Source organism: Penicillium pulvis (genome assembly GCF_028828015.1).
Source record: "Penicillium pulvis strain IBT 33274 chromosome Unknown scaffold_8_segment0_segment0, whole genome shotgun sequence".
Classification (NCBI taxonomy): domain Eukaryota; kingdom Fungi; phylum Ascomycota; class Eurotiomycetes; order Eurotiales; family Aspergillaceae; genus Penicillium; species Penicillium pulvis.
This window is the reverse complement of record NW_026643080.1, coordinates 1,837,861-1,864,671: the sequence shown is the minus strand read 5'-3', so window position 1 is coordinate 1,864,671 and position 26,811 is coordinate 1,837,861. Positions and strand designations below refer to the sequence as shown.

The 26,811-nt window shown below is 47.3% G+C and overlaps 12 protein-coding genes across 12 annotated transcripts; 9 read left to right on the top strand and 3 right to left on the bottom strand.

The window, feature by feature from the left end:
• Positions 1 to 249: 249 nt before the first annotated feature.
• N7503_010110 (putative autophagy protein (Atg22)) lies at positions 250 to 2,122 on the bottom strand (the record flags this gene model as incomplete). Its single annotated transcript, XM_057069656.1, has 6 exons — positions 250 to 606; positions 667 to 828; positions 888 to 1,012; positions 1,073 to 1,828; positions 1,885 to 1,919; positions 1,977 to 2,122. The coding sequence occupies 6 exons, from the start codon at positions 2,120 to 2,122 to the stop codon at positions 250 to 252; spliced, it is 1,581 nt and encodes a 526-aa protein (XP_056916267.1).
• A 2,241-nt stretch (positions 2,123 to 4,363) lies between these two features.
• N7503_010109 (putative aldo-keto reductase (YakC)) lies at positions 4,364 to 5,576 on the top strand (the record flags this gene model as incomplete). Its single annotated transcript, XM_057069655.1, has 5 exons — positions 4,364 to 4,522; positions 4,586 to 4,664; positions 4,725 to 4,868; positions 4,919 to 5,032; positions 5,086 to 5,576. The coding sequence occupies 5 exons, from the start codon at positions 4,364 to 4,366 to the stop codon at positions 5,574 to 5,576; spliced, it is 987 nt and encodes a 328-aa protein (XP_056916266.1).
• A 476-nt stretch (positions 5,577 to 6,052) lies between these two features.
• Positions 6,053 to 6,532, bottom strand: N7503_010108 (nuclear transport factor 2 family protein; the record flags this gene model as incomplete). Its single annotated transcript, XM_057069654.1, has 1 exon — positions 6,053 to 6,532. One exon carries the CDS (start codon positions 6,530 to 6,532, stop codon positions 6,053 to 6,055), a length of 480 nt encoding a protein of 159 aa, XP_056916265.1.
• Positions 6,533 to 7,236: 704 nt separating this feature from the next.
• Positions 7,237 to 8,893, top strand: N7503_010107 (MFS transporter; the record flags this gene model as incomplete). The annotated part of the gene is made up of 4 exons (XM_057069653.1): positions 7,237 to 7,379; positions 7,432 to 7,494; positions 7,544 to 7,658; positions 7,718 to 8,893. The coding sequence occupies 4 exons, from the start codon at positions 7,237 to 7,239 to the stop codon at positions 8,891 to 8,893; spliced, it is 1,497 nt and encodes a 498-aa protein (XP_056916264.1).
• A 279-nt stretch (positions 8,894 to 9,172) lies between these two features.
• N7503_010106 (fungal specific transcription factor domain-containing protein) lies at positions 9,173 to 11,557 on the top strand (the record flags this gene model as incomplete). The annotated part of the gene is made up of 6 exons (XM_057069652.1): positions 9,173 to 9,258; positions 9,318 to 9,688; positions 9,765 to 9,974; positions 10,028 to 10,308; positions 10,371 to 11,068; positions 11,119 to 11,557. The coding sequence occupies 6 exons, from the start codon at positions 9,173 to 9,175 to the stop codon at positions 11,555 to 11,557; spliced, it is 2,085 nt and encodes a 694-aa protein (XP_056916263.1).
• A 715-nt stretch (positions 11,558 to 12,272) lies between these two features.
• Positions 12,273 to 13,978, top strand: N7503_010105 (cytochrome P450; the record flags this gene model as incomplete). The annotated part of the gene is made up of 5 exons (XM_057069651.1): positions 12,273 to 12,465; positions 12,519 to 13,351; positions 13,408 to 13,518; positions 13,573 to 13,739; positions 13,804 to 13,978. The coding sequence occupies 5 exons, from the start codon at positions 12,273 to 12,275 to the stop codon at positions 13,976 to 13,978; spliced, it is 1,479 nt and encodes a 492-aa protein (XP_056916262.1).
• A 177-nt stretch (positions 13,979 to 14,155) lies between these two features.
• Positions 14,156 to 16,372, bottom strand: N7503_010104 (uncharacterized protein; the record flags this gene model as incomplete). Its single annotated transcript, XM_057069650.1, has 4 exons — positions 14,156 to 14,539; positions 14,597 to 14,873; positions 14,926 to 16,140; positions 16,188 to 16,372. The coding sequence occupies 4 exons, from the start codon at positions 16,370 to 16,372 to the stop codon at positions 14,156 to 14,158; spliced, it is 2,061 nt and encodes a 686-aa protein (XP_056916261.1).
• A 427-nt stretch (positions 16,373 to 16,799) lies between these two features.
• On the top strand, positions 16,800 to 18,663 carry N7503_010103 (MDR family MFS transporter; the record flags this gene model as incomplete). Its single annotated transcript, XM_057069649.1, has 5 exons — positions 16,800 to 16,997; positions 17,050 to 17,135; positions 17,184 to 17,384; positions 17,450 to 17,972; positions 18,028 to 18,663. 5 exons carry the CDS (start codon positions 16,800 to 16,802, stop codon positions 18,661 to 18,663), a joined length of 1,644 nt encoding a protein of 547 aa, XP_056916260.1.
• Positions 18,664 to 19,558: 895 nt separating this feature from the next.
• Positions 19,559 to 20,464, top strand: N7503_010102 (uncharacterized protein; the record flags this gene model as incomplete). Its single annotated transcript, XM_057069648.1, has 1 exon — positions 19,559 to 20,464. The coding sequence occupies one exon, from the start codon at positions 19,559 to 19,561 to the stop codon at positions 20,462 to 20,464; it is 906 nt and encodes a 301-aa protein (XP_056916259.1).
• A 526-nt stretch (positions 20,465 to 20,990) lies between these two features.
• N7503_010101 (major facilitator superfamily domain-containing protein) lies at positions 20,991 to 22,290 on the top strand (the record flags this gene model as incomplete). The annotated part of the gene is made up of 2 exons (XM_057069647.1): positions 20,991 to 21,203; positions 21,280 to 22,290. Coding segments are annotated over 2 exons (1,224 nt in total), but the record flags the coding sequence as incomplete, so codon positions are not given.
• A 460-nt stretch (positions 22,291 to 22,750) lies between these two features.
• Positions 22,751 to 23,062, top strand: N7503_010100 (uncharacterized protein; the record flags this gene model as incomplete). Its single annotated transcript, XM_057069646.1, has 2 exons — positions 22,751 to 22,810; positions 22,859 to 23,062. 2 exons carry the CDS (start codon positions 22,751 to 22,753, stop codon positions 23,060 to 23,062), a joined length of 264 nt encoding a protein of 87 aa, XP_056916257.1.
• Positions 23,063 to 25,193: 2,131 nt separating this feature from the next.
• Positions 25,194 to 26,786, top strand: N7503_010099 (MIP/aquaporin family protein; the record flags this gene model as incomplete). The annotated part of the gene is made up of 1 exon (XM_057069645.1): positions 25,194 to 26,786. The coding sequence occupies one exon, from the start codon at positions 25,194 to 25,196 to the stop codon at positions 26,784 to 26,786; it is 1,593 nt and encodes a 530-aa protein (XP_056916256.1).
• Positions 26,787 to 26,811: the final 25 nt, after the last annotated feature.

Sequence of the window (26,811 nt, the reverse complement as noted above, 5' to 3'; positions counted from 1 at the left end):
CTTGACAAACGTTATATAGAAATCAGATGGATCTCTCGGGGCCGAGCGATGTATACCTCGGCGCCGAGACTTTGATGTCGGGCCTGAAGTGTCGACCACTTAAATAGGCGCCCTAAGTGACTGTCCCGGCCTAAAAAAAAAGGGACAACTTTTGTGCAGACGATTTTGAGATAGTGTGAGGTAAATCATTCAATGTATTCGTATTCGCCATTAAATTAATTCATAGTGAGGTATCTATCGTGTACATGATTAAACACTATCACCAGAGGTTTCAGACTCATTATCCTTCAAGCGCTGCATCTTCTCTAACAAAAAGTTCTCCTGCTCCACCTGGCTCTTCTTGAGGTCGACAAAGAACACCAGGAGAAGGAAGCTGAAAAGACTTAATGCGAAAAGGAAGTAAAATGGAGTAGAGGTGTTTCCAGTCGGGCTCGCATCGATAATAGCGCTTGAGACAATGGGACCGATAAACGATGAGGTCTTTCCGATGATGCTGAACAAGCTGAAAAATAGGAATTCGTGGCCACGGGGTGTGACTTCCGAAATCATGATTTGCGAATAGCTGTACCAGGGACACACGAAAAGACCGTAGAACGCTTGGTATACCTGCGCGAGAATATTAGTTTTGTTCTCGTCATTAGTTCGGATCTTGGATGGACTGCATACCCAGACTTCCCATACGTTATGGAAACCGAAGCTTTGGGTCCAGATTCCGATCATTCCCCAGCCGTCGAGAAGGATAATGCTAAATGCGATAACGTTGAACATGGTTTTGGTTCCCAGCTTATAACGCTGTTGAATGAACCAAAACACGTAAATACCGACAGCCTAGTAGTTGACTATATGTTAGACATGTCTTAGAGACATCACTTGATGTATAGACTCACCTGTGCTGCAATGCCCACGATTAAAAGATAGGTAAGTTGGAGAGTGTTGTAAGCGACGATCTCATTCTGAAGAGTACCAATCACAGTGACTGTGGTATTTAGAGAGTCTCCTAGCAAAAAATACCCTGAATTGCGAGTTAGCGATCGACCACAAAGCGAGCATACGAAGTATTTCGGAGTCTTACCAATCAAATATAGCAAACTCTGCTTCAGATGCCAGATCTGCTTCATCGCATGCCAGAGCTGCCACAAGCCCGCAACAAAAACAGATCGCTTGCCGGGATCTTGGCCCGGGCGGCGCTTTTCGAGAAAGAACCATGGCAGGGATACCAGAAGCCAGACACCCGACGCAAAAGCGATTAGGACACTCAGGCCCCAGTTGTTGTTGGCGTCGCTGGCATTGACATCTAGTCCGAACATAATGCCGACAATAATGGCTAGGATAAAAATCTCCCCCACAGATTGGACATAGAACGAAATGTTAGACAGACGACTGCGCATCATGGTATCGGCGTAGTTGTATTCATCGCGAGTAATCTTTCCAGAGGCATACTCGTCGGCCTTCTCCTTCATTTCGACCGTGTTACGGGCCAACCCTGGGAAAGCGGCGGTCCAGAAGGTCAATGTCGTTTGGTAAGCGATGAGGCCGACAATGTAAAGACCAACACCGACGTGCCATTGGTCCCAAGTATGAGCGCCCAGCCAGCCAAAGCCAATTGCCCATGCGATAATCGATAGAGCGATCAAGATGTTGGGTCGCCAGTAACCGAAATCCGCGAAACTACCAATGGCCAGGAATACAACGATTTGAATCGCGAAAGAGATGCCGTTACACAGCAGCACGATACTGTTGATTGTCCGTGACCGGCCCGCGAAGTCGAGCATGCCATTCGGTGGGGCTGCTTGGTACATCAAGTTCTGAAAAGCCGTGGGCGCGAAGTCTAAAACACCGTTTGTTAGCTGGTTTCCGAGGTTGAGAGTCGAAACTCGAACTTACTGAACAGAGAAAGTCCATTGTTGCCGATGTAATAGCTAGATAACCGGACCATTTAGCTTCTCTTAGTTCCTCGACTCTAACAAACAACGCACGAGTAATAAGCCCAAATCTCCTTTCTGGTCGTGCGATATTTTTCATCGAATTGATCTGGGGCCACATTCTCCGCCTTGTCCAGTTGGGATGAATCCTGTGGGTCCTGCTCAACGGTTGACAGCGTGATTTCCTTGAGTTGATCCATAGCTCCCGATGCGAAGTCGCGCAATCATGCCAACTAGAATTGCGTGAGAGAGAGGAAACAAATACAGAAACCCGAAAAACAAAAAATCGGGGAGCAAAGAGGGGGAAGCCGGGAGGCAATTTCTGTTCAGGGCCTTCACGGATATTTAACGCCATTTAAATTACCCACTGGCCCGCAGCCCCGCGTGCCAGAAACCCTGATAGAAGCGGAGACCAGTCGCGTTGGAATGCTGTTGCCGATCGCAGGACAATCGGGATTGGTCTCCACTCTATGGCCTGGGCTTAGCGATTGCTTAGTGCCCGGGCGCACACGTGCCCTATCATAATCAACGCTGCTCAAAACGTGCGGCACAAAGGAGTCTCAAAGCGACGGTCGCGATTGGTCCGATGGAAGGTCGCTAGTGCTTTTTTTTGATTGCGGAAATGATAAAAATGCCGAATTCCCTTGGCACGGGAAGTTGTTGAACAAGCCGAGAATCACTTTTAACCGTTACCCAGGTCAAGCCGATTGAGAACCTCGGAACCATCCTTGACAATATGTGAGGTATCAATATGATGGCGCTTTTACATCCAATCACGTCGCATTCATGTGGTATAGCAGGGTGTTAAGTCGAAACCCCTCGGCTTTTCTATCGGTCTGGATTTTCAACTTCTACGGTCCCATCATCTCACACTGACAATGTGGCGGATGACTGCACGTCTAAAAAATGACGATGATTTCGCTTGGGAGGAACACAAAAACATCTCCAAAATATGGCCGAGGTTATTTGCTGATCCTTGGGTTCAAGACGAACTTGCGCATTTCATCTTCGAATAGATCGTTTCCAGTATAGACGATGAGTTGACGATATTGAGGGAAGTAGGTCAGAGGATCTGCCTGCGAACGAAACGAAGTAATACCAGTAATGATGTCGTTACACGAATCTCGGTCTACTGTATGGACCATTGGCAGATATTGTCCTTCAGCTCTACATGCAGTCCTTTCTCTGTATAAGGTCACTAGACCATGTCGATGACTTTACTTACGAAGCTACCAAGCGGCCTTTGTCACTTCAAAAAAACGACATGAGCCTGAATGGTACTTTACCTGGGTCAAAGCTTCCGAAGACTAATTTCTACACTGCATCATCATACATGGAACCTTTGGAAGCTCTGGCAGAGCTTCACATGCAAATCTTGATCCATCAAAAAGACGACTTCATTTCTGCAGATGACTTCCGACGAAATCTCACCGCCAGAAAGCTTTTCCAAAGGCTTGCCCTTGGGAAAATGAAGACTTTAGGGTTTTTATGCAGCTCTGAGCTTTGCCGCGTTCGATGAGATAGATTGGTGAAGATTGATGGGAGGTTCTATGGACATTATGCCACCGACGGCCTAGGTATTTAGTTCAAATCTAATTGAGCAAGAGAATGAGGAAATGGAAGCTTTGGTGAGCTCGACGTTTGACGGGCGAAGTAGGACATTTTAGCGGGATTCCGGCTCCTGCTCCTAATCCAAGCCCACACATGATATTATACGATCAAATGATAAACGCAATCAAGTGGATACACCAAGACAGAAGGACTCATGTGAATTGAAGTCATAAACGAGTAAAACCTTATCGCAAGCTGATCCTGTATTATGTAGTGTTTACAAAGAATTCCGCTCGGGGGGTAATGGTTCGATCAAACACTCAGGAGGTATGACAGTGTCTCACTGGAGATAAATGATGTACTCTGCTGACAAAATATTTTGCACTGCATTCCTGAAGCAGTGAAACCCAACTATCGCGCTAATGTAAAATGCTGACTTGCTGGTATGCTTAATTCCGAACCCTGAGGTGGGGCATCATTTAACGCCGGCACTTGACTGCCGAAATCCACCGAGCTCATGAAAAAAAAAAAAAGATGGTGAATAAAACAAAGAATAAGGAAAAAAAGAGTTAAATGAACCTTAGGAAGCTGCTTTACTGCTTTAATTGACAATCACTAACCCTAAGTAGTATCGCTGTGATTTTCGATGAATTGATCCATATACTCATTCTCTTTGTCCATTGATAGCCATCATGCCTCATTAAAACCCACGGTTTTAAGGTTCAGGCCGACAATGATATCATGGACCCAAACCATAGTCAGCACCTTAACTCCGGAAACCACTCATATCATTCAAAGTGCTATAAATTGGCAATTGTCGCCATCGTAATTGTTAAATTCCAGTTTACTATTTCCTTTACTTCATCCAAAGCAGCTTTCCAACAGCAAACATGGTCAAGACACTCCCTTTCGGCGACCTCCAAGTCCCAACCCCGGGTTTCGGTGCAATGGGCCTGAGCTTTGGCTTGGGTACCAGTCTTAACCTCGAGGAAGCTGAGCCAGTGCTGCTGAAGGCAATTGAACTCGGATGCACATTCTGGGACACTGCTGTAAGTATATATGACGGCCACAAGAAAAAATCAAAGTAGAGCAACGTCTGACTAGAAATATAGGTGGTGTACCAAGCCGGCGTCAACGAGAAGCTTTTAGGAGACTTCATCAGAAAACACAATGTTCGCGATAAGGTTTTTAGTAAGTGGCCGTTGCCTCACTTCACAGCCCTTACCTCTCGCTAACCACCGTTATGTATAGTTGCCTCCAAGTGTGGATTCCAGGTCATGGGAGGAGATGGATCTGTTACCAACTCTGCGTCGCACATCAAGGAGTACATCGAGGGTACCATTGAGCGACTTGGATTTACGCCAGATCTTTACTATCTCCATCGCATCGACCCGAGTACGTCTAACTTTCCCAATATTTCAATGTTAAAGTATTAATGGTCACAGACACACCTCTCACAGAGTCAATCCTTGCACTCGATGAGATCCGCAAGGCCGGCAAGACAAAGTACATCGGTCTCTCAGAATGCTCCGCCGCCACTCTCCGCAGAGCCAACTCAAGTCGGTCCCCTCAGCCTCCAGAAAACAACCAGTCTCACTAACGCACTAAATAGTTGCCAAAATCGATGCCGTCCAAGCCGAGTACTCAGCCTTCGAGACACTTCACGAAACAGACGGCCTGATTGACACAGCCAAGGAACTAGGCATCGCCTACGTCGCATACAGCCCCCTGGGCCACGGCTGGCTCGTCGATGACTTCAACTTCAACTCCCCCGACGATTTTGCCCCTGATGATTTCCGTCGCAAGGTCCCGAAGTTTCAAGGCGAAAACTTTTACAAGAATAAGGCTATTGTGGAGGAAATCAAGAAGATTGCCAATCGCAAGGGTTGCAGGATTAGTCAGGTCGCTCTGGCTTGGGTTGCTTCCCAGGGACTTATTCCTATTGCTGGTACCACTAAGGCTGGTCGCCTAGAGGAGAACTGGGCCTCGAGAAATGTTGAGTTAGACGAGGAGGATAAGGCGGAGATGCGGAGGATTATTGATTCTGCTAAACCTCATGGTAACAGGTATGCTCCTGCGCAACAGGCTATGGTTGGTCACTAGAGACTTCACTGGGCCGAGAGCTGGACAGAGTAGTAAATAATAGTGAGAACTGCCAAATCTACACGTTAAATTGCTATTTATATACTCAAACTACTATTATACAACCCCCCCCAACGCCTCATAATTGCTTCATTATCAATTAATGCTCTATACCTATATCGTTGCCGGGAAATGGCGGTGATTGATTAGAACATCTAACCTATAATCCTAGGAACCGGCCAGCGACCGCAAGGAACAAGATGGAGAGGAAGAGGAAAACCATGAAGAGGCGGGAGAGAAGCAAGTAAGAGCATCACTGCCTTTCTCTATCATTTGCGATATTATGACGATACTCATCACTTTGTCGGCTGTGGTGGGTAAAAATGTAAATTAGGCGTAGTTGATATACCACAGGAATCCCAGGATGAGATCATGAATATCTTGATACAGGGAAATGCTGCAGCTGCCGTTAAGTACAAATTCAATAGTCCTCCTCATTACTTTCCCGTCACTACTCCTATATCCCCAGTAGTCCAGATAACCTTCATCCTCCAAGTCTTAACCTTCCACAATCCATCTGTATCTTGAATGACGTCTACATAGTATAGGGAACCACCCATGAAGTTTGTCGCACCAGGTGTCTTTCCAGTATTTGGACGGTAATGTTGAGAAAGCGCAGAAGCAGTCAGTGACGCAGTAGATGCCCCTTCAATGTAGTTGACACGGACGTTGCTGATAAAGTGAGTGGTGTCCAGCTTTGAGATCATGTCAAAGGATTGGGTGCAGATTTCATCCAGGCCGTTCAGGACGCGGCCATCAAGGTCGAAGACTGCATCAGGAAAGAAGGCGGATTCGAGGAGGGCTTTGTCGTCTGTGTCGAATGCAAGGACAGCACGGTGGAGGGTGTCAGTGATAGCCTCGCGGGTGGTGAGAGAGGGGAGAGCAGCTGGGAGAGGAGCTGGGAAAGGAGTCTCCATTTTGTTTGTATGCTTTTAAACCGTAGAGGACTTTGGTTTAGACTTTGGTTCAAATGCCCTGCAAGAAATCCCGCTAGCTATATACTAATGGCGTTAACGTTCAGTCGTACGTAAGACTACAGATGGAATCTTCGGATTTAAATTTTTCATTTGTTTTATCCCCGAGTGTATAGTGAATGGAATCTTTGACCATTCTAAAGATTTGGGTCAATCGGAAATGTTCCTCGGATATTTGGCGTTTTTCTGTTATCTCCGGTTTTCCTATGGATTTTTCTTGTGGATCTAATCGGAAATCCTTAATCAAATAATACGTTTCCAAAGTGCATAGCTCAGCATAAGTTACGCGCGGAGATAAGGTCAGTTCTCAGGCGCTTCTCAACATTGCTTACGAATCCAGACCCATTTATGTATTAATTGGCCCGGTCCCGGATGTATGAAATTACCGGGTAATCCACATGCCTCCGACCGATACCCTTACAGGGTCCGATACATCAACAACTTTCGATGCTCGCCGCCTATGAGTAAAATTTGATCTTTTGAAGCCAGTATGTACTGTGTCGAACTCCTTCTGAGTGGATAGAAGTAAAAGGTCTCGATCCAGAAGAGAAAATAGAAATCCTCTTCAGACTTGTCTTTCACACTTTCCGACCCAAACCTTTCTTGATTCGGAAGCCAAGCGTGCGAAAGCCGCGAGCAGTAAAGGGATGTCAGCTACAATATCACCTAGGTCGACAAAAGACGATGTCGAAAAAGCACCAGTATTGACTACGGCACAGCAATTGCCAGTATCCAATTTGGATAATGGCGTTGTCGGTTGGGAAGGGCCCGATGATCCGTTGAATCCTCAGTACGTTGACGTCTGGACCTGTGGTCTGTTTCTAGTGCCTAATGATTAACAGAAACTTCCCGGAGCGCAAGAAATGGCTTATTCTGGGCCTAGTCAGCTTCGTTACATTCTTGAGGTAGGACTTTGTGAATCTATATCCATTGTGCGAAAGCTTACCATATCAGTCCTTTGGCCTCTTCCATTCCAGCGCCTGGAATTGAACTGATGGATGCGGATTTTGGTGTCACTTCAACAATCCTCAGTGCACTGGCCGTCAGTATCTTTGTTCTTGGATTTGCGGTAAGAGGAAATTCAAGACCCTCCACCTTTACGAAACGTCAGCTAATATGATTTATTAGGTCGGCCCTCTCATCATGTCCCCACTAAGCGAAATGTACGGACGCCAAATTGTTTTGAATTTCTCCAATCTTCTCCTATCGGTCTGGCAAATAGGTTGTGCTTTGTCACCGAATATGGCGAGCCTGATTGTTTTCCGGTTCCTAGCTGGACTTGGTGGTTCTGCGTGTTTGGCTGTTGGCGGTGGAATCATCGCTGATCTCTTCCCACTTCAACAACGAGGACAGGCAAATGCGCTATTCACGATCGGCCCTCTGTTTGGCCCAGTCATTGGGCCTATCATCGGTGGTTTCATTGCTCAGCGTGCGAGCTGGAGATGGGTTTACTGGGTCCTCCTTATAGCTGTTGGGCTGGCGACTGTTGTTAATTGGATCATTGGCCAAGAGACCAATCCGAAAGTGCTCATTAACCGGAAGACAAAGAGACTCCAGAAAGAACTGCAGCGAGATGACCTCCAAAGCGTTTATACGGCAAAAGGTACCTTGAGTCCTTCTGCTCTCATGATCCAGAGCGTGACAAGACCAGTCAGAATCTTGTTTGGGTCTGTAATCTTGCTCCTCCTAGCTCTCTACATGTCCTTTGTCTTTGGCCTTTTATATCTTCTGTTCACCACCATCACCAGTCTTTTCACAGAAACCTACGGCTGGCCAGTGGAATTTGCCGGTCTCGCATATCTGGGTATTGGTTTTGGTTTTGGTGCGGGTATCATTGTTGTTGCAAAGACCTCAGACAAAACTGTGGTAAAATTGACCAAAGCGAACAATGGTGTCTATGAGCCTGAAATGCGCCTCGCTCCTTGTCTAATGTTTGCCTTGTTCATTCCTGTCAGCTTTTTCTGGTATGGCTGGTCAGCATATTACAAGGTACAATGGATGTGTCCGATCATTGGACTGGCTCCGTTTGGCTTTGGAATGATGGGTATTTTCGCACCAATCCAGACATATTTCATCGATGTATCGGGCCAATATGCTGCGTCCGCTGTTGCCGGTCTTACAGCGATCAGATGCGTATTTGGTGCATTTCTTCCCCTGGCAGGACCGTCTATGTACGATGCCTTGGGTCTGGGCTGGGGGAATTCCTTACTTGGATTCATTGCGCTGGGCTTAACACCTGTACCGGCTTTGATTTACAAATATGGAGGTGTGATCAGGCAAAAGTATCCTATCACGCTGGATTAGTTTGGCAAAATGACGCATGAGGAGGCCAGACATTTGGTCGAATAATCGAGGAAGGCGAAGGGTTTTGTAAATAAATATAATGATATTAATTAGGATAATAAGACTACTATAATTGGGTTGAAGCTGTCCAGTGGAGATTGCGTAAACTTTCAATTTCAAGGGTTTTGGTACGTATAAGCTTAATCGATACCCGGACATACCCGGAGATAAGAGGTTGGCCAGCGATTTCCTCATCCCTCCCCCACATTCTCCCCAAAACAGACTTTTCCCGCACACTTAATGTATCTAAATCTCACTGAGCAATGGAACGCAAGAAACATCCCAGTCGCCCCACAGGGGCTTGTGAGAGGTGTCGAAGAAGCAAGGTCTCACTTTCCCCCTGCCTATAAAGCTGTCGGAGCTAAGACTATCCGACCCACACCAGACAAAATGCGACAAAACTAGCCACCTTCCATGCTCTTCGTGTGCGGCGCGTAAAGTTGAGTGTACTCTGGCGAAAACCGAACGTAGGGATAGAGCTTCTCCCAGGTCAGTCAAGTTACATCAATACTGGAAACACGAATTTGAAATCTGATCGGACGAGCATCCATGACAGACCGGCCCGTCTTCTTTCTATAGAGGACCGAATTGCTCGAATTGAATCACTCGTGACAACCTACCCACTTAATGCGGAGGCGCCCTCAAAAGCAAATCCCAGCTCACTTAATGCACTCACCTCGACTATTGAAGAGCAAGCTAGACTCGACGAGAAAGGCTCATTACACCTTTTGAAGGATGGCGAGACCGAGTTTATAGGTTTGTCATCATATTCGCGTGGCGGTTCTTTGATATTGTTGCTCGAGATGAGATGACTTAACTTATGCAATGCTAGGCTTGAGCTCAGGCTTGACGATATTATCGCCCGCTGGGCTTGAATGGCTTTCGGCGAGAATTGGACCTTCTCGTATGGAACAATTAATGGCAGTTCTCAAATTCGTCCGCTCCTCTCCTTCACTATCATTGAGTCACTTTTCTGGCACTGCTGCATCGCAGCCTCGACAAGAACTTCCACCAAAACCTCTAGCAATTGTTTATGTCACTGGTGAGCTTTACTCCCAATCAACATCTGAAAGTAGTGGTCTAATTGAAATCAAGCGTTTTTTGAGAATCTGCAGCCATGGCTCCCCTTTATTCAGAGATCCACCTTTGATTACTACTTTGAACATCAATACTCAGATACTCCACCATCTTCTTCTTGGTATGCTATGCTGAATGCTGTCATATGTCTTGGGTATACATCAATGAAGCAAGCGTCTATCTTGACGGAAGATGAGACAAATGCTGCTCTAGGCTACCTTAACAATGCGATGTCTATCGTTCCTGACCTGATATTCTCACCTGTGGACACATTGGGGATTCAAGCGCTTTTGACAATGGTAGGCTGCCAACGCTGCCATGCCCGGATCTTTTCCAAAATATGTACTGACTATGAGTCTAGGCGACTATTCAAAACTCAAATATGTCATTTCAAGCAGCTTCAATGCTGTTATCAATCGCCGTCCGCCTTGGTCTTGCCAAAGGTTTCCACCAAAAACCTGCGGGCGGTTCTATGAACACAGAGTCTTCTATCTCGAGGGCGAACATCTTTTGGATTGCCTATGTGATGGATAAAGGGATGTGCATCCGGCTTGGACATCCCCCTTTGATAGATGATGACGAGATTGGCATTGGCTTACCCTCAAAAGAAACGGAAAATGGCGAACCAAGATTTCTCCGACACATGGTTGAATTGTCACTCATTCAAAGTAAGGTGTGCAAGTGGATGTACTCATGTCGATATCGGACGAAGCCCGTGGACCAGAGATTAAATCTCATGGACGAGCTTGACAATTTGTTGGATTCCTGGAAAAATGAACTTCCACCGAATTTCAGACCAGAAAATTGCCATTCGACTGAAATAATTGGTCCGGTCTTGAATATGCACATGTCTTATAACTACGCCGTGGCAGCACTCCACCGCGCTTCATTGGGCTTATCACTTGAGCCTGGCCTTGAGGAGGCTCTAAGACACGGGTCTATCAATAGAGTACAGAGGGTGGAGCTAAGTGCCCAACTTTGTCTTTCGGTATCGAGAGCTACGATCGATCTACTGAAATACGGAAACGGCTCACTTCCTACTCATTATGTGACATGCTGGTTAGTGGAATCAACGTTTTTGGCAAAGAAATATACTCATTCATACAAAGGTCCATCTGTTTCCACGTTCTTGTTGCCGCCCTGGTTCTGTTTGTGCACACAGTTAATAATCCACGCCGACCTGAGGCTCGCTCCAATCTAGCATACCTACAGCTCTTCGCGAGGACTGTACACACATCACCGCTCACTGAGAAGTTGCCAATAGGGAAAGGCTTCAGCGCCCTTGCAGATTTAATTGCTAGTATCGCTGCCTCTGTCATCATCAGTAGTCATGAGGTCCTGGCCACACAAGAGTTAAACACTGCAGGCGATCCTCCGACATCTGCCAGTGGTGGATTGCCGATGCCTCAGATTTCAGGTGTAGCTAACGCCGCTGCTCTACCATTAGATCAGGGATTTGATGACAATCACCTACCTGCAATTGAGACAGCCTCAAATGTCTTTGATTTTCTATTTCAATCTCTTTCTCCCTTCGACATGGAGATGTAATGGACAAGAATACTTAATCCAAGGAGATTTGTATACAACAGAATCCATAAATTTTGATCAAGATAATTCCGGGACAATATGCGCCCAAGTGCTGTGAAAAAATTAGCCAATTTTTTTGATTCTCAATGGTAGTTTTGCCGTATCATGTTTGGTGTGAGACTGGTTAGGCGTGCATATACGCGCATGGAGGTCAAGTGTTCATTGGTTTCCCACGTTTCAAAAATCGTATGTATCCTGTCTGTTGTATAATCAGCGCGCATCGTGTATGTGCTATGGTAAAGCTGGTGTGGTTCTCACGAATTGAAGGAGCAGCAAATCTAGGAATGGGCATGAAAGAGTAGATCGTGGGTACCCCAAGGAAACGGACCAAACACCACCTCTGTTTGGACCCTTACCCGATATCTCGTATAGCTGATAGGCTCTCTGCGCAGAGCGGGGCGCTCTCCCATCTGCACCTTTTGCAACTTATCACACGCCAAGATCGAATCGGGTGCTTCTGTCCCTTGTACGTGAAGTCTGCAGAGGAGAAACAGTAAGCCAGTCTGTGTTTCGCTTTTTTGATCAATTTCCTTTTTCCCTGATCCCGTCGCTCAGTTGAAGTTATGGATACCCCACCACTCAACTGGAGCTTGAAAGTCAGATTCATCACTGACAGCTAGTCCGGATTTCAAACACTCAAAAAACCGCCAATAGAAGCACTGGAATTGTTACCAATATGCTGCTGGGGCTATCTGCTGCCGCCCTCGGTTATGTTTTTCTCGTGGCCATATATCGCCTATATCTTCACCCCATCAGCAAGTTGCCGGGGCCCAAGCTAGCTGCCGTGACCAGCCTTTACGGATTCTACTTCAATGTAGTAAAAGGTGGCCGGTATTTATGGGAGATAGAAAAGATGCACAAAAAATATGGTACGATAGCTCTAGGCCATTAGGCGACTTCAGCTAAACACATATCCTTTAAGGTCCTATTGTCCGAATCGATCCCAACGAGGTCCACATTGCGGACCCCTATTTTTACTCGGAAATATATGCGCCAAAATTACGTGACAAGGACCCCAGGTTCGTTAGACTTGGTGACATACAAGGCTCCATGCTCTTCACCGTTGGTCACAACCTTCATGCTTCGCGTCGCGCTGTCCTTCAAAACTTCTTCTCGAAAATGTCCATCTTGGGGCTAGAATCCATGATTCAGAAAAAGGTCGACAAGCTTGCGCAAAGAATGAAAATGGCCTATCAGGCAGGCACGGTCTTTAACCTAGATGCTGCATTTGCAGCTATCGCGTCCGATGTAATCGGCGAATATGCATACGGCTTTAGCCTTGACTACTTGGATCATGAAGATTTTGGGAACGAGATCAGGGATTCGATGTTGAGTATATTATCCCTTTCCCATCTGATGATGTTTTTTCCTATCCCTTTATCCGTTGTAAAGGCAGTCCCCAAACAGCTTTTGCAAAAGTTTTCTCCGGCGTTAGCAAACATCCTGTATGTAAGAGAGTTGGTTCTCGAACAGGCGAAATTCGCACTGAAAGAAAGTGGTAAAGGAGGCTCAGGCAAAAAAACAATCTTTGAGGCTCTTGCTGATCCTAGCCTACCTCCCGAGGAAAGGGCCCCTACCCGGATACGCGATGAGGCTTTGTCTCTACTGAATGCAGGGACTGAGACTACTGCAGGGATACTAAGGGCCATCTTCTTCCATCTGCTACACGATAAGACTAAGCTGCTTAATCTTCGCAACGAACTTGAACAGTCCCCCAGTGCTTCATTTGCAGAACTGGAAAGACTGCCCTACATGGTAAGCTGTGCGGCATCAACTTTCAAATTAATGCCGAATTTAAAACTTTGATCTAGAGGGGAGTGATAAATGAAGGACTTCGACTTGCCGGAGCCATCGGTCGATTACCTCGGTGTGTGCCGACAGGCACTGGACTTATATATGAACAATGGGTAATCCCACCAAAGGTAAGACCTCTCGAAATGGGAATTGAGGGATTTTACCTCTGACATCTCCTTTAGGTGATGATCAGCCAATGCAATCTTTTTATACACATGAACGCCGACTTATTTCCTGATCCACATTCTTTCGACCCTGAGCGTTGGATTCGATCACAAGAAAATGGCGATCGCTTAGAAAACATGCTCGTCGCCTTCTCTAAAGGACCCAGACAATGCTTAGGTATCAAGTAAGAGATTGAGCAGATATTTATCCTATTCAGTCCTTAAATTCGACTAACATACGCTATGTAGCCTTGCTACTGCAGAACTGTATCTGATTGTTGCCACTCTGGTGCGAAGATTTGACATGGATCTATATAAAACGACATTTGAAGATATTGAGACCTATAGGGACTACCAGGTCGGATTTCCAAAAGAGAAGAGCCCTGGGCTGAGAGCTATCATCACTCAGGATCTGTGTTCGTAGTGCGAACCCCTCAAGTGCATTCGGTCAGTATAAATTTGGTCAAAGGGAAATCTACAATTCATACAAGGAACTGGCTGAAAGTGGGAAGAATACAAGATGAAAAGCTCAATACCATTAAATCCTATCACGGCTGGATTGTATCTCGGACCAGTTCCATCATGCTATGAATTCATCTCATCATTCGTATGTGTCGAAAGACTCAAGCCAAGTAGACCATTCTGGATTCTGAGGATACAGCTCTGTGAGACCAAAATCCATCGAACCTAAGGAGAAATTTTCTTGTTTCTCTTCTCTCCCAGCCTGTCTCATCAATCCATGTGAACACAGCTCAGTTGGATTTAATATTTGGTCAAGACATCGCGAGAAGACTGCTTGAGCTTGCTTGCAGATCTGATAGTTGCTCTGACCAGATATGGCTAGCAAGTCACAGCACGATATGAGCACACTGATGTCCTGAATTAAAGTCGACCGATTAAGCGCCGTTGATCGACAACTTTGGCGGTTTTGTCGAAATAATTCCAAGATGAGAATGCTGGCGCATGGCATGGCGTAGAACACCATCTATATATATTTCACATCAGTCTCCAGCTTTGTGACAAAAACAATGCAGCAACGTACCAACCACTCCAAGTTTGGCGTAGCTATCAGGTCATGCTTCTGCATAAGAGACAGTGCTGAATGCAGAATATCATGCGATGTCTGGATCATGCTCTCGCGATTGCCTTCGTTGTGAGTAATGAGTAATTTATGGAGGAGAAATTTTGTGTAAAGGTATTCAAGCCGCGGGCCTAGAACAACCCAGACAGCACTCGGTAACATAGTGTCACACATTGACTGCTTGTATTGTATTTGAGGAATTGAGTCCCAAGTAGAAGTCAATTCTGATAATATATCTCTGTAAGAAAGTCAACTAATATATTTCGACTATTCGTGGATTTATGAAGTACCTAGCTTTTTGAGCGATATTTGGTATTTGTGGACCAAGTGAAAGCTCCAAGACCTTTTCGCGGGTCAAGCTTAGTAGTAAAACAGACCGGAGACGTGAAACGGGATTCACCATTATGTTTCCACTCCAGCCGTTCTCGTCAAGTTTGGCTCTAGCAGATTCGAATTGCTTGCTCGGGCCGATAATAATGTGATCAGGCAAATCAAGTGGTAAATCCATCGTGTAGTATCGTATACTAAGACGGGGTGGCCGACCAACAAAGGTCGCCAGGTCTTTGTCACGCTGGTGAGCAAGAGCCATGACTCTTTTGCGAAGCTCTACCAAGTATAGGGAGCTTGACTTCTCGTTGAACCCCTTGTGGAATCCAAGAGCCGCTAAAGCCGATGATAAGTCACCTACTAAGCACCATGCACGTGAAGAATCATCACCAAAGCACCAAGTCGCAAGAGTGGACACCGATACCAAAAGCCACAAAGTTAGATCGTTTGTCTGCTCGACTTGATCGCAAAATGCACGAGTTTTGATGCAAGCGTCGAATGCCATAATCATAGCCTTTTGGCGATTGAAACTCGACCGCCCGCGAGCAAGGAAGGCTTGGTCATTGGTCCTCATGGTTGCGACATACGATCCAATCTGGGTTAAGCATAGGCCAATGGTCTCCCAACGCAAGCGAGGCCCAGAAAGGGCTATCTCGATGGCATCATTCTCTGCCGATATAGGCAGCTCAAGCGGGGTCGCCGTCTGTTCAAATATTGCTATAGCTGTTTTTGCTAGCTCAGCCACAGATGGCCTACTCCCTAAGCATCTTAGGGTGGCTTGTGCCGCTCGCCAGGCTGCATCGTAAATAAGTGAACCGCATTGATCGACTGCGTCGTTTCCACCCAGTCGGTTGTCAAGATCATGTAAATCCGCATTGAATTCAAGAAGGGTTCGCAGAACCTCCACACCCTCTGAGATGGCAGCTGGTGTCACCGGATATGCCCGTTTAGGTGTGAATAAGCCCGTTCGAGTCAAATACGGGAACGCGCGGTGAGGTTGTCTGCCATCTAAGTCTGCAAACGGCATCAAAGAATTATGCATGTTTACCAGCCCGGTCCCCCGATCGTAGCCATAGTCTGCAGACAAGTTCTCGTTCTCTGGTGGTGATAATGGCGCCCACACTGATGAAGTGGCAGCGGTATCAACAGGCCTTGGGCTTTGCGGGGTGCTGGGTTGACTTTATCTTAATAGACGGTCACTAAAGCAAAAAGGGGGGTTTCTTACAGCAAGAATTCAGCATAAGAGTCTGCGCCTCGTGTCATCGGCGACGGGTGGTAGTAACACTTTGATGAAATTTTGCGGCGTGTACATCGAGTACAATGTGGTCTTGCATGATCGCAACGAAGTTTCGACCATCGACAAGGCTCGCACGAGGAAAGTTGGCCATTGCGGCGAACTCTATCAGTCATTCTCAGAGACCATCAGCTGAAACACTTTTAAAATGATACAATCTAGCGAGATATCGTATCAAGTGGATTGAAAGTGTCCGTTATCCTGAGCAGTCTGGAAGGGCGGCCAGCGTCATCGGAGTGCTAGGCTGTATGTGGCCTAGTACTCCGACATCCTCGGCGTTAATATATCCTCCGCAACCATCAAATAATGTCTTATCAAGGAGCAGGCAGCACTCTTATGCCTCTGAAAATAACATAACTCACTATCGCAATTTCAATGCAATGATCGGACTCGGACTGCGGGCATGCCCGAGCATTTCGAAGGCCTTGCTCCGTAAACACGCCATGCCGTTACTTTCTCTCATCTCGCTACAGTATTTAATCCACAGCATCGCACACCCAATTACAGTCGTGCCAATCTTATTTCTCTATCAATTTCTTCTGCATGGAACTACAAAATATCAGTAAGCCTGATGAGGCTGCGCAAAAGTTCGCTCACTCGCAAGAACAGCCAATAGCCGATGCAGAATCCGAAGCCGCCGCGCAAGGCGACGGAATGTCAGAAAACATTCATAGCCTGAACGGGATCAGATTTGCCCTGTTATTTACATGTATCCTTCTTGGAAGTTTCTTCATTGGCTATGTATGTATATCATCTTACAAAGTTGAACATTCAAGCTGATGATCAGTTGCAGGATACCAGCTGCATTGCGACATTGACCCCAGCAATCACCGACCAATTTCATGCGCTGAATAACCTTGGATGGTATCAAATAGCATAGTAGGTTATTCTAGACGAATCATCAAGAGGCCCTCTGACATACCCAAGTCTGCTTGCAGGATCTGCAACAATGTTGATTTACGGACAACTATACTCATCCTATTCGATGAAGACGCTCTACATGGCCTCATTTTCTGTCTTCGTTCTTGGCTCCGTACTATCCGCCGCAGCTCCAACATCTCCAGTTTTTATTCTTGGGCGTGCACTAAGTGGCTTGGGAGCAGCAGGCATATTAGCGGGTATGAATATGTGAGTACTAGAGTTTTTTACCTTGATCAGTGAGAATCTACACGATATTAATACAGTACTAATAGTATTATCGCACATACGACAACACTCCAGCAGCGGCCTATATATTCGGCGATCGCTGGCGGTGTAGAATGTATCGCTCTGGCGTTTGGTCCATTTATCAGTGGACTTATAGCCCATTACTCAAACTGGAGAGTCAGCTTCTATATCATTATCCCATTTGGTGTGCTCATCATAGCATTGGTCTTCTTTAGCGTCGATCAAATTCGTCGATCCGATAATGCACACGTCAACAGCAAGGACCGTCTAAAGCGCATTGACTGGACAGGCTTCGCCATAAATGTACCGACGACTCTGTGTCTGGTACTAGGCTTGCAGTGGGCCGGAATCACATACTCATGGCATAATTGGAGAATCATTCTGCTTCTGGTAGTTGCTGCAGTACTTCTTGCTATATTCCTCCTCGTGGAGTACAGAGCCGGAGACGAGAGCATGGTCCCATTGAAAATGCTTCGTCGGCGGTCCGTTGCTTTTGCTAGTCTGATTACCTTTTGCAATTTCGCGCATCTTGCGGTGGTCGCCTACTACGTAAGCTGCCATTCGCCCTTTCCTGCTAGTAAAGCGAAATACTAAACGAGGACAGTTACCAATTTACTTCCAAGCAGTGCGCGGCGCAAGCACACTTACATCTGGTCTGATGTATCTACCCTTGGCCGTGGCTTTGGCTATCAGCGCCCTAGCTGGTGGCCCTTTGACGACTTATGTAGGCTACTACAACCCGACCTTAATTTTCGGCAGCGTTCTCATGGCAGTGGGAAGCGGACTCATAACTACACTCCGTCCTGACACTGGTCCCGAAAAATGGATATCTTTTCAGATCCTCTACGGAATTGGGATAGGTTTGGCTTTTCAACCGCCTTACATCGCCGTCCAGACCGTACTACCAGACTGCCTGGTCCCCACGGCTTTGGTCATGTTGAGCTTCGCGCAGCAATTCGGGGGTATCATCATCCTTTGTATTGCTCAAAATGTTTTTCTAAATCGACTCACTCATAACCTGACCACACAAGTACCGGGATTGAACCCCAGTGATGTGCTGGGTAGTGGTGCACTAGGTCTTATTAATAGGATCCCAGTGGAATTTCGGGACCAAGTCCTGGCGGCCTACAACGGGGCTCTTGTGGATGTACTGTATATTGCCTTGGGTCTGACATGTCTTGTTGTGGTCAGCACGCTCGGTATCGAATGGAAGTCTGTTAAGCAACGGAAGAAGGGATAGGCTAGGGGTGCGGTCGCCACCTGGCCGAGCGCGTTCTTGGGTCTTGGCATTTGGCGCAAAATGATACGTAGAAGATGAAATCTGATAAGATACTTAACCGCAAAAAATGAAGGATGATTGTACTGTGCCTAAGCTTGAGATTCTTGGTGCTGACTGGTGCTGAATGATGACCAGAGCTTTAGCTCTCCTACGCGCAACTCTCCTACGCGCAAGCGACATCGGGATTCCGAGAGAACGATTTTTCGGTCCAATTTCTCAGCCTTGAAGCCGATCTACTGGTGCTGGCCAGCAGTTCGGCTTCTAGATAGATAAGGGACGAGACTGAAAACATACTTGTGATTGACAAAGGTCTATAGACTGCCATTAAAATGCCAGTTTGTCTAAATTATCCCTAGAATGCAAATTATGGCACGTGAAAAACAAGAATCGTCGTTATCTAGCAACACTCATGAAAGTACCGCCGAAAACCTGGATGTTCTCTTAAAGCCTACATCCTAGGCGAGGTAAACTTAGAAAAATAGAATAACCATTTCTACTTTCTTACCACAATTTACCTCCTTTATTTCTTAAGGTTTCATTGCACCTTCGATTTTGATCTAGATCTCGCATGGTCAAGGAGTAGGAGTATATTTCCACTGGGCCACAATGGGTTTGTCCTTGGGAACGCTCGGAACCTCGGTGGTCGGGGTTCATTTCAAGCCCGAACAGCAATGATGACTAAATCGCCTCTGCTCCACCACGGATCCACCCTCTGCACTGATTGCGTGGGGCTCATGAAAATTGAGGTATATAAGTAATAGATTACACGAGCTGAGAGCAAATCGGTACTGTCAAGTCCTTGTTCTCTTTGAAATTTTATTTCATTCCTCATATATCGAAACGCTCCTGTTGCAAAATGTCATCGCCACCATTTGTTGCAGTAGCTGGCGCCGCCGGTGGCCTTGGTCAGCTTGTTGCATTAGCGCTCGTGAAGCGAGGTGCAACTGTGAAGGCTCTCGTGCGCCCTAACACCGATCCATCGCGTACCGAGAAGCTTCGCAATGCCGGGGTCACTGTCACTCCTGTTGATCTTTCTGCGGGCCCGACTCTCACTCGTGAACTAACTGGCGCAACCTGTGTCGTCTCCACCCTCCAAGGACTAAGAGATGTGATTCACACCGCGCAGGGACAGCTTCTTGACGCCTCCGTTGCCGCCAAGGTCCCACGGTTCATCCCTTCGGACTTTTCGCTCGACTTCACAAAGACTAAGCCAGGGTCCAATCGCAACTTGGATCTACGACGTGAGTTCCACGCTACCTTGAGAAAATCGGGCATCGCATGGACGAGCATTCTCAATGGTGGCTTCATGGACCTGATGGTTGGTGACTCGCCAATGGTCAACCACAAGGCGCATACCGTTGCGTACATCAGCTCGACCACGCAGCTCCTCGATTTCACAACGATGGCGGATACTGCTGCATACACGGCGGCTGTGGCTACAGACCAAAATCCTACGCCAAACTTCCTTCGTATTGCCAGTGATACTGTCTCTATCGACGACATCGTTCAGGCACAAACCAATGTTGAAGGTGTGACATACAAACCCTCCTGGATGGGTAGTGTCGGCTCCACGCAGCTCATGATTCGTATTATGCGATTTTTTGGCGGTGAGAATGACGTCTTCCCTGCATGGCAGGGCATGCAATATATGGAAAACATGTTCTCTGGTGCTGGAAAGCTTGACCCTCTCGATAACAACCGATACCCGGAGGTGAAGTGGACTAAAATTGAGGATTTCTTTCGCGAGCACACGAACAAGTGATTGATGACCTCATACGATCTCTGTCTTAAGGTTGTTCACGCCATGGAACCGGGCGCTTGGGTTCGGTATCATACACTGCTCCTTCCACCATATGCCAATCAAGCTATTCACTCCCCTCTACGTCCACCACAATTAAATTACCCCCCACCCCCTGTTCGAGCTGCCGAAGCAGATAAAAGCCTAAATTAGGGTTCTCCACTAACTAGACTACAAAGTCAACAAATTTGGAACGACAAAGGAGCAAATTAAGGGAATTCATCACAGTTTTGAAAAATGGTATACCATTGTCTACTTCATCTCTTACACTCTAAGTATCGGAACTATCTGGTAGGCTCGTACGATGTCTCTTAAGATTGGCCTCCACTATGGCTACCGTCTTGGGTATCGCATGCTGGTTGCTCTCAGCTAGCCCTCCTATATTCTCTCCCACATAAGTCACTGCCGTCAAGTTGTTGACTGCGGGCCCTGTGCTCAGCGATATTTCGGCGCCATAAAGCTTCATAAGTTCCCTAGCTCCATATACAGAGACCAGGTCGCCTGCACTCAAAATAAATTCGATGGTGTTCTGTCGGATATCCGGACAGCGCATAAGCTGCTCGATAGGACTATCACAATCGCTTCCCTGGTCACGTTGGTATCTCCTGTATCGGCCAACATCTATTGTCCGGCGTTTAATCCACTGGCTCAGGACCTCCATGTTACGCCTTTTAAGATAACCTTGACCATCACAGTATTCATGGTAAGTTTTCGTAACGATGGCCCTTGTTCCAATTTTTCCAATATTTGTATACACGTATCTGACCGTAATCTCACAGATCATACAAGGCATAGGTTCCCTGATGGTCGCTGGCCTCTCCGATGTGTATGGTCGTCGGCCAATATTGTTACTCGCTCTCCTTCTATATTTGGGTGTCAACATTGGGTTGGCCCAACAAACAAGCTACCCCGTTCTGATGGCCCTCCGGTGCCTGCAGAGCTTTGGGAGCAGCACAGCCACAGTCGTTTGCTCCTCGGTGGCTGCCGATCTGGTACCCAGATCTGAACGCGGACGATATATGATTTATTCATCGCTAGGCGTGACACTAGGCCCCGCTATTGGTCCGATTATGGGTGGTGTGTTAACGCAATATCTCGACTGGCGCAGCACTTTTTGGTTCCTTGCCATCTGGGCAGGCATAATGGCCACTATGTTGATTGTCTTTGTACCAAAGACCTGCCGGGCAGAGGTTGGCAATGGCTCTATCCCACCGGCCAGGTGGAATAGGTCGCTCGTTCAATGCCTGCATCCTGAAGACCACGTTAGTGACTCGGCATCTGAAGATCAGAAAGAGGAACGACCAGCTCGATTAAAACGACCAACCCCTCTAGACGCTCTCGGGGTAGCCGCCCAAAAAGAAACAGGTGCAATCATTACATTCACGACCGTACTGTTTGGTGGATATTTTGCCGTACTCAGCAGTCTTCCATCCCAGCTTCAGCATAAGTACTACTTTAATGCCTTACAAGTCGGGCTATGCTACATCCCCTACGGGGCAGGGTCTCTTACATCGCGTTGGACACTCGGAAAACTCATCGACTGGAATTTTCGACGCCATGCTAATAATCATGGAATAGAAATCGTTCACAATCGGCAAGTACAACTGATATTCATGCCAGTGGAAAGGGCACGACTGCAAATCACACTTCCAGCGATATACTGCGCTTCAATAGTAATGGTCGGCTACGGCTGGACAATGAGTAACAAAGTCGATCTTGCTGGGCCACTCGTTATGCTATTTTTATCTCACATTTGGTCTCTGGAGCGACAAGCACGCTCATCACACTGATGATTGATTGCCATGTTGATCGACCAGCCACTGCCACCTCAGCAAATAATCTGTTAAGGTGTTGTTTTGGCGCGGGTGCAGTTGCTGCAGCTGTTCCATTGATCAATTCCGTCGGAATCGGGTGGACTAGCACTCTCATTGGCTTCATTTGGGTTGCTTTTAGTCCAGTTCTTTGGGGTGTGTACTTTTGGGGTCATGAGTATCGCAAAGCGAAGGAGGTATGCCAACATTAGCATAGGATTGAGGGTTATGAATTATATTGAATGCATAGAGCCAGAAATAACGCCAACGTCACTCTTGAAATTTCAAGGCAATGAGTGTCCAGAACAAATATAAAAACAGGCAGGCACGAGCCGCGTGGACGTTGGTGAGCCAAATAATAGATAAACCTAGCCATGAGAGATACAATGGCTTGCAACATCATCTAAAAATAAAGTATTTTGTTTCGTTTTGCATAACCATGTCGTCATGCATAAACAACCAGCCTCGCATGGTCACGTGGTGTAGAGCCACGCGGGATGTTAGCGCTAAACCGAAAGGGAGAAAAATTCTTCTCTTCTTCAGATAGCCATTGTGGGCCCTCTCTTTCATCCAAGTCCGATATGGTGTAGTGGCTAACATCGTCGTCTCTCACACGACAGCCGGGGGTTCGATTCCCCCTATCGGAGTAATTTTTGCCTTCTTGTTGATCAGATCAAGGAGTTTTATCTTTTTGTTGAGCTGGCGTGTAGACAAGTATGAAATACATTGGCTGAGGAACCTTGGAAGGTGAGGTGTCATAACACGCGTTAGATAATAGTACAGACCGTAAGACCTTGGGATTGTATGGACAACATGTGGTTGTTAGTTGATGTCATAACCCACTTGGAAACCATGGATGGGACAACATGATCCAGAATATACAGCTCTGGACCGATGGGCATTGCCAAATATATATCCGCTCAAATTTGGGAATGCACCCAAACATTTGAAGGTTGAAGTATGACCATGTATATATATTTGGGCATCTCTATGGATAAAGGGCTTCAGGAAACAATTAGCCCAGAGACCCCATGCTGTTAGTATCCATCTGCGGAAGGGATTTCGTAAGAGTTGAAGAACAAAAGGTAGATCGAGCTATTTAAACTCCAATAATCTCCAATTGGCGACAAGCAAGTGTCATCTAGGGACATTGCATTAAGGCATGCCTTTGACAGGTGATTACTCCATACATTGAACTGATTACCAAGAATCTCGGCCCCCGATGACACAATTGTTGGACCACACGTGCACGGGTAGCGACTTGATATGTGCGACGTCATTGCCAAATGTTTGCTCTTAACGCTGGTTGTTCACCCTCTAATGTGTGGGGATTACCACCGCAAAATCCTTTGTAGGTTGCTGCATTAGCGTCGTGCCAAGGTGGCGAAGTTCAGTATTATGAAGAAGCGCTAGGGATAAATAAGGCACGAACCGTATAAAACGGCACAAAGGAAAGAAAAGATTTGATCCACTTCAATGCTCGAGTCGAGTCAAAACGCTAACCCCGCACTTGAATCATGTAACAGTTCAAGCATGGAAACTTTGGCGAACAGACTTGGCTTACGGTAAGTTGACGATCGCAGGGCCCGTGTATCAAGATAAATTAAATCGCAGACAGATTCATCATTCCGGCTGAGATCCACCGTGGCTTGGTGGCGGGTTCGTGGCTTGACACGCATCAAACTGGTCTGATAGGGGTCAGTAATTTATCGGAGGAAATCAACTTAAATGCTCGGAGTTAGGGATGGAATGAAAATTTAGACGGTCCAGTTGATCCTCAAATGTGGACCATCAACATCCATACAATCCGCAAACCCGAGGATCTGCCAAAAAACCAGCCAACGCAATGAACTATGACGAACGGGACGGCAGGGATTTAATCTCCTGTAGCGCGCTATCAAAGTGGAGAATAGGCCCCTGTCAAAGGTACTGCGTTTTTGTTGTAAGCGATAACAGGTAGCGAAAAAAGGGGAATCCCGACGATCGCAACCTCTCCTTTCCTCACTGCAAGCTCGTGCCAATAAAATCATGCTCGGCGAACTGTCTCGGATGCGGTCGGGAAAAGAAAAAAAATCCCGGTGGAGATTGCAGGCCCACTGAGCAATCAAGAATATCGTTGAACCCGCTCAACCAGAGCCAATTGGTGGTGGTGGATTCAGACGGCGCTATGCCATGGTTCAATCAATATGGCGCGTCGACTCCACGGTGGATCAGGACAGGAACCTGAGTGGCTTACGCCACTCCCTTATTGACTGGGATTCCTTTCCTGCTGCAAAGCTTGAGTACGCCAATGGGGAGATCTCGATGATCTGAAGCCATTGCGTCAGGTTCCATGTCCACCATCGCTTAGCAGGGACCCAGAGAACTCAGGAGTTCATTGTCTCCTCGGTTTTCCCTCCACCTTCAAGTTAGCTTTTTTCGCCTTTGTTTGCCTCATCGGGTGCTACATTCGCCCACCTTTCCGACCGTTGGATATCTTCAGAACGTGCCTTGAACCTTGCCGGTCTTGGCATCCTTAAATTCGACAACCGTCAATATAAAATAGGAGAAATCAATTCTTAGCAATCATGGATGCTGAAGATGGAGATCTGTCGAGGCCCAGAGCGACCGTGAGTGGTATTCGACCGAAAATTGATCTAAATACATTGTCGCCTAACCTTGTCTTTCTCTTTTTTTAGTCGGGCGCGGCAAGGATTGCCTCTCCCACCGGGAGTTCTCAGTTTAGAGACGAAGCAGTCTCACCGAGGGGAAGAACATCAGATGCTAGAAGACCATCAGAGATCAATAATGATGATGATGGCTTGCGACGCCGTAGCCGCGCAAGTATCCCCAGTCTAGCTCCGAGAACAACACTGGCGGCCCGAACTCAGGGCAAATTCACAATGGCCGGTCCGGAAGAGACACCACAATTGCGGATGGCCCAGGAGCCCTTCGTGCAACCTGGTTATGGTGAGCTTAATCCGTCATATGAGCAGCCCGCCAACGCCAAGCCGGTGTGGTCTCTGGCGAAGCCTTTGCCCCGTGTGGTGCGACCGGGCATGGTGCCGACCAGGGATGAGTTGATTCAGCAACGCCAAAATGCCCAGTTGCCATTAGAAAACTCGCAGAGATATGGTCTGGATGTCGACCCAACTGACCTGGAGGAGGGACGTATCGAGAAGAACGCTGACCCCCGGAAAATGGCGGCACAGGTTGAGGATGCTCGTCTGCAGCGTGAGCAGGCCTTCATGAACAAAATTCTCAGCGGTGACACCACGTCTATAAGACAAGGGTCGAGACAGGGATCGCGTATGTCTCGTACTTCTTCAAGTCGCGTCAGACGTCCATCTCGCTGGAACAACAATGATCAGGATGCGTTGTCGGCAGTAGAGGAGGGCGACTCTTCAGTAACAACTGAAGACGCCCCTGGTAGAAACGACTACTTCGGCGATGATTTGCGAGCTATTCCCGAGCAACAAGAGCCGCCACTGGTTGACGACATGATTGAGGATAAGCTTGAAATCCCCGTTCTTGATGAATCAACACACCCGGAGGATCTGCACCCATTGGTCCAGGAACTGGTGGAAGACGAAATTCACAACAATCACACCACTTGGTCTGTTTATCGTACCCATCACCGCGAGGCTCTTGCCGAGGCCCTGGGGGCCTTCGTTCAACTCACAATTGGTTTCTGTGCCGATCTTTCTGTCACAATCGCGGATGATGGTAACCCTAACACCACCGCGTGGTCTTGGGGTTTCGCCACTATGATCGGTATTTACATTTCTGGTGGTGTGTCTGGTGCTCACCTCAACCCTGCTATAACTATTATGCTTTGGTTCTACCGTGGTTTCCCCAAGAGCAAGATGCCCGAGTACTTCGCTGCTCAGTTCATGGGTGCCTTTTGTGCTGCTCTCGCGGCCTACGGACTTTACTACGAGTCCATCCAGCATTGGCTTGCGAGCAACCCAGATACTGGCATCGTCACTAGCTTCGTGACCAGCCAACGTGAAGCCTGGATTGGCGCTGGAACTGCCTTCGGTAACGAGTTCTTGGGAACAGCCTTCCTCGCCTGTACCGTTCTGGCGCTTGGTGATGACCAAAACGCCCCACCCGGTGCCGGTATGAACTCCCTCATTGTCGGTCTTGTCATCACCTGTTTCAGTATGGTCTTTGCCTACCAGACAGGAGCTGCATTTAACCCCAGTCGTGACTTTGGTCCCCGTCTAGCTCTTCTGGCTCTGGGTTACCCTAGCGAGCTGTTCCTCAACGCGTACTGGTTCTACGGTCCCTGGGTTGGCGCCATCAGCGGTGCCTTCGGTGGCGCCTTCTTGTACGATTTCTTCATCTTCACTGGTGGAGAGTCCCCCGTCAACTACCCATGGGAGCGCACGGAGCGTGCTATCCGAAAGAGTCGCATGAAGTGGGCACGTCGTCTGCATCTTGCCAAGAAGGAGAAGGTGGAAAACACAGACGGTGGCCCCGTCGGAGTTTAAGATGTTTCTGCATATTCTTTGACCT